Source organism: Nicotiana attenuata, unplaced genomic scaffold, assembly GCF_001879085.1.
Source record: "Nicotiana attenuata strain UT unplaced genomic scaffold, NIATTr2, whole genome shotgun sequence".
Lineage (NCBI taxonomy): Eukaryota > Viridiplantae > Streptophyta > Magnoliopsida > Solanales > Solanaceae > Nicotiana > Nicotiana attenuata.
Genome location: NW_017671082.1, coordinates 199,542 through 205,483, shown reverse-complemented (window position 1 = coordinate 205,483; position 5,942 = coordinate 199,542). Strand labels below are relative to the sequence as shown.

At 37.3% G+C, this 5,942-nt stretch overlaps 1 protein-coding gene across 1 annotated transcript; it reads left to right on the top strand.

The window, feature by feature from the left end:
* The first annotated feature begins 1,549 nt into the window (after positions 1 to 1,549).
* LOC109205787 (receptor-like protein kinase HSL1) lies at positions 1,550 to 5,253 on the top strand. Its single transcript, XM_019368537.1, has 2 exons — positions 1,550 to 4,268; positions 4,636 to 5,253. Exons 1-2 carry the CDS (start codon positions 1,793 to 1,795, stop codon positions 5,022 to 5,024), a joined length of 2,865 nt encoding a protein of 954 aa, XP_019224082.1. The 5' UTR covers positions 1,550 to 1,792; the 3' UTR covers positions 5,025 to 5,253.
* The last annotated feature ends 689 nt before the right edge of the window (positions 5,254 to 5,942 follow it).

The window sequence follows — 5,942 nt, the reverse complement described above, 5'->3', positions numbered from 1 at the left end:
GGATTTTTTGTTCCTAATTGGCTATTTAAAGTCTTGTTATGCTTAACAAAATTATTTGAAAGACATTTTCAATCGATACTTTTAATCTTTTTGTTGTCCAATCTTTTTGAGAACCAACATATTGGGATGACACCAAAGTTCATTACTAAAATAGAGCGAGTCAGTGGCATTTTGTCTCGAAGCCTAAATTGATTAAAGAAAATAAGCACTAGGATAATAAAAGCAACGCCCACCATATCATAAACCACACCAGTTGAGAAAGTTGATGCTTATTAAGCAAATACTATATGGATAAGGAATTATGGAGTATGGGCTCTGTGCGGGAAAATAGCACGGTCTAGTCAGTTTTCGGATTGGTCATTCAAAAATAGTTAATGTTTACCAAGTCAATGAAAAATAGACACTATTTTGCTGCAACAGAGATCGGTCCAGCATAATATACTGGAGTTCGGTTCACCTGTGTATGAACTTCCAGCATATTATGCTGGAACTCCAACACACGGAAAGTTCCAGCATAATATACTGGAGATTCGAGCACTTGTGTATGAACTTCCAGCATATTATACTGGACCGGTACACTTTACTGCACTCCAGTATATTATGCTGGAGTTCTAGTGTACTTATGCTGGAACTCCATCATATTATGTTGGAGTTCCAGCATACTTATCCTGGAACTCCAGTATAATATGCTGGAGTTCAAGTATACTTATGCTGGAACTCCAGCATAATATACTGGCGTATTTTCCGGGTTTTGAACAGTGTTTTCGCTCAGATTTATCTTTACATGAAAAGTGGCTAAATTTCGATTACTTTTGAAACTGGGCTATTTTGAACGACCACTTGTAAATCTGGCTATTTTTGAATTTTTCCCCGTATCTAACCCTTAACCCGTAGTGTATGGATTCACGCGAACCCATGTTCTTCTCCCTAAACTATGTATAATAATATAATATTTTTTTCAAAATTACTGAAATATATGCATGTGCACCCAGGCCCAAGGACTTATATGGTGCAATTATTATTAGGTGCACCTCAACAAGTGAAATTAGGGATTCAAAACTCACTCCGGACGGTCTTGTTTTCAACATGTAGTATAGATATATATATGTGAAAATCAATAAAATTTCAAAAAGTATAATTTTGAACCTATAATTTCAAAAGTATAGTGGGTTCAGGGTAGAGACTAAAGTTAAACCCGTCAAATGAAAATTCTAGATCCACCACTTTATAATAGTGCACCCATCCTTTTAAAATCTTGGATCCGCCTCTGCTCCTGTTTGATCATTTTGGAAATAAATATACAAACATGGAGCATTTGCAGATAAAGAGTGTATTTGAGACATATTATGCTTAGATGGAAGGCGACAAGATAAATATAATACAAATTACACTAGTTGCCACCTAATCTAATAAGTACCTTTTTTATAAGCACGAATATAATTCATGCACCATTGAGATTAGTATTTAAATATTCTGATTCATGCTGAGAGGTCTTGATCAACAAAGACATGCACAAAAATAAAGATGAGATGCTGTTTATTTAGACCACACTTGAGCATAAAAGCTTTATCTCGATCTTATTCTTCTCTTAAAGTGCTGGTGGGGGTATAAACATAAAGCTTATATCTGCAAAATCAGCATACCTCCTATTTCATCATCAGGGCTTCTTATTACTGTACCCCATGATCCCATCAATCATCCCTTTTATATATTTCCCTCTGGTCCTCTCCATCTTATCTGCAATAACAAAAATAACCACCACATAAAATAATTCACTTGGGAACTATTTTTAATGGCTCCTCAGAAATTTATTATCCTTGTTTTGTTCTTCCTCGCCATTTGCAGCTTTTGTCAAGGGACTATAAATGACCAGTCTCAGTTCTTTGCTCTTTTGAAGAAGTCTGTCACTGGGAACTCCTTGTCTGATTGGGATGGCAAACCTATTTGCAACTTTAGTGGCGTTGGTTGTGATGATCAGGGGAATGTTATCAAGATTGATCTTTTCGGATGGTCGCTATCTGGCCTATTTCCTGATGATGTGTGCTCTTTTTTCCCAGGGTTGCGAATTCTTCGTCTTGGTAACAACAACTTCCAGGGTGCCTTCCCTAGCAATATTACTAATTGCTCTCACCTGGAAGAGGTGAATATGGTTTCTACATCCTTTACAGGACCATTGCCAGACTTGTCTCCTTTGCGATCTTTGAGGTTGCTTAACCTTTCATATAACCACTTCACGGGTGAATTTCCTTTGTCAATTATCAACCTCACCAGTCTAGAGCTGCTTGATCTCAATGAAAATCATGATTTCATTCCATGGCAACTGCCAGAGGATATTTCAAGGTTGACTAAAATCCGGTGGATGATCTTAACTGCTTGCAAGTTACATGGAACAATCCCAGCATCGATAGGAAATATGACGTCTCTTGTAGATCTTGAATTGAGCGAGAATCGCTTAACTGGTCGGATTCCAAGAGAGCTGGGGCAGCTGAAGAAGTTGAAAATGCTTGAACTTTACTACAACCAACTTGAGGGTGAAATACCTGAGGAGCTCGGAAATCTGACTGAACTTGTAGATTTGGATATGTCAGTCAACAGATTGACAGGCAAAATTCCAGAATCTATATGCCGCCTACCAAAGCTGCAAGTGTTGCAGATATATAACAACACTATTTCAGGAGACTTTCCAGCCTCCCTTGCAAACTCGACCACCCTAACCATCCTATCACTTTATGATAATTACCTGACAGGAGAAATCCCACATAATTTTGGTGTTTCATCAGCTTTGCTTGCATTGGACTTGTCAGAAAATGAATTATCTGGAGAATTACCAGCTCAGCTGTGTCACGGAGGTAAGTTGATGTACATTCTTTTACTCCAAAACATGTTCTCAGGAGAATTGCCGGAAAGCTATGCAAAATGTGAGACTCTCTTCCGATTCCGAGTTAGTTACAATCTTTTGCGGGGAAGACTACCAGAAATGCTTCTAGCTCTTCCACATGTTTCAATTATTGACGTGAGCTATAACAATTTAACTGGTTCAATCCCCACAACCATTGGAAAGGCTAATAATTTGTCGGAGCTGTTCATGCAGAGTAACAGGCTTTCTGGAACACTTCCTCCTGAAATTTCAACAACTACCAATCTAGTGAAGATTGACCTCAGCAATAACCTCTTGTCTGGACCCATTCCTCCAGAAATTGGTAGCCTTAAAAGACTCAATTTATTGATCTTACAAGGTAATAAGTTAACTTCCTCCATTCCTGAGACTCTTTCTTCACTTAACTCTCTCAATTATCTTGACCTGTCAAACAATTTTTTGACGGGTAAGATTCCTGAAAGCCTCGGTGCACTGCTACCAAATTCCATGAATTTCTCAAACAATTTGCTTTCTGGTCCTGTACCTCCCTTATTTATAACGGGAGGTGTCCTGGAAAGTTTTTCTGGCAATCAAGGACTCTGTGTTCCCTCTTTTCTGAGTTCATCTGGTAAAGATTTTCCTCTATGCCCACAAAATTATGACCGGAAGAAAAGAAACTTTTTTTGGGTTATCGGGATATCCTTGGGAATTGTAATTCTTGGACTCGTGTTATTTCTCAAGAGATGGCTTCGTAATAAAAGGAAGGTGATGGAACACGAGGATTCCTTGTCGTCATCGTCATTTTTCACCTATGATGTTAAGAGTTTCCATCGCTTAAGTTTTGATGAACGTGAAATTTTTGAAGCCATGATTGAGAAAAACATTGTTGGATATGGAGGGTCTGGAGCTGTCTATAAGATTGACTTAAGTAATGGAGGAGTTGTTGCTGTAAAGAAGCTCTGGAGTCATAAACACAAGCAGTACTCTCTTTTAGAGAATAAACTATTTTTGGACAAGGAACTTAAAACAGAGGTTGAAACTCTTGGTAACATAAGGCACAACAACATTGTGAAGTTATACTGCTATTTCTCTAATTTGGACTGTAGTTTGTTGGTTTACGAGTACATGCCAAATGGGAACCTTGGCGATGCTCTTCATGGAGGAAAAGTCCTTTTGGATTGGCCGACTCGTCATCAGATTGCATTGGGGATAGCACAAGGTTTGGCCTATCTTCACCATGATATTTTGCCGCCAATCATTCACAGAGACATCAAATCCACCAACATCCTCCTCGACATTGATTACCAGCCAAAGGTCGCGGATTTTGGAATAGCCAAAGTCTTGCAAGCCAAAGGAGGGAAAGATTGCACTACCACAGTTATTGCAGGGACATATGGTTACTTGGCTCCAGGTAATTTCCTCAATTCACAAATCTCAATGCCTTTGGTTAGCTTGTTGGAGCAACTGCTACATTCCTTAATCATGGTTGTGATCGTGCAAATTCATTTGGATAGAAAACAGCTTACCAGATTTAGGGGGAAAAAAAGAAAAGAAACCAAGCCAAACTAGTCCATTCACGAATAGTAGACCCCCTTTTTACTAGAAGTATGCATAAATCTGACTATCTTTTAGGTAGATTATTATGATTTCTATCAAATTGGAAACTTACAATTCAGACTTCACCAGTCATATTTATTAACTGGAAATGATTGTGAATTTGTATAAGTATTCATATATATTAGGTTAATGCTTATCTTTTGGGTAAATGTGTTTAACAGAATACGCATATTCTTCCAAGGCGACCACAAAATGTGATGTTTATAGTTTTGGAGTTGTTTTAATGGAACTGATCACGGGGAAGAAGCCAGTTGAGCGAGAATTTGGGGAGAATAAGAACATTGTCTGCTGGGTTTCAACTAAGGTGGACACAAAAGAAGGAGCATTTGAAGTCTTAGACAAAAAAATCTCAGGGCCATTCAAGGAAGAGATGATTAAGGTGCTTCGGATTGCAATAGGTTGTACGTATAGTTCACCAGCCTTTCGTCCTACCATGAATGAAGTTGTTCAAATGCTAACTGAGGCAGAACCTCGCAAATACGATTGCTGCAAATTGCCACATAAGAACAAACACTCAGAGAATGTCACAAAGGACATACCCAATTTGTGATTTTAGGAATTTTGATTAGCGGATATATAGAACATAGCTAACTGTCCTGGTCTAAGAGAACCAGCCTCTTTGTTTTTCTAACAAAAAGTAGCAGTAACGGATAGGTTCTCTTTACACATATGTATATTGGCCTTTTCATTTTCTTTTGCTTTTTATTTTTGGCCTGTTGTAAGCATTATAATAATGCATTATAATGGATATATGCATATACTCCATCTGTTTCAATTTATGTGAATCTGTCTGACTGGGCACGGAGTTTAAGAAAAAATGAAAGACTTTTTGAATTTGTAGTCCTGAACTTGAACAAGTCAAAAAGGGGTCTAGAGTATTTGTGTGGTTATAAAAGCTTTTCATTAAGGGTAAAATTGGAAGTTTAAGCTAAATCTTTTCTAAATTTAAAAAGAGGTCATTCTTTTTGGAACGGGCCAAAAAAAAAAAAAATAGGTTCACATAAATTGGGGAAGTATATATTAACTGCTTTATGACAAGACATAGCATATGTCCAATGACCCACATAAGGAAATAATTATCTTACCTTTTAAGAAATTTAATTTGCTTTCTTCTTCTTTCTTCATGAGGATGATGCAATAACATAGGTTTTTCAATAAAAAATAAAGATGTAGACGAGGAAGTAAGGTCTTATGTCTAAGGCCTCTTTAGTGTATGAAAGTGGGTTTCTGATTCCAAATTCTAGAATATAGGAATGATTTTCCATTAAGGGTGTGTTTGGTACGAAGGAAAATATTTTTCGGAAAATGTTTTCCAATTTTTTCATGTTTGATTGGCTTAAATGTTTTGGAAAACATTTTCCTTATCAACTCATTTTCCTCCAATGGGAGGAAAATATTTTCCTTATCAAGAGAAGAGAAGGGAAAACATTTTCCAAAATTCCTTCTCAACCTTCCCTACCCTCACCAA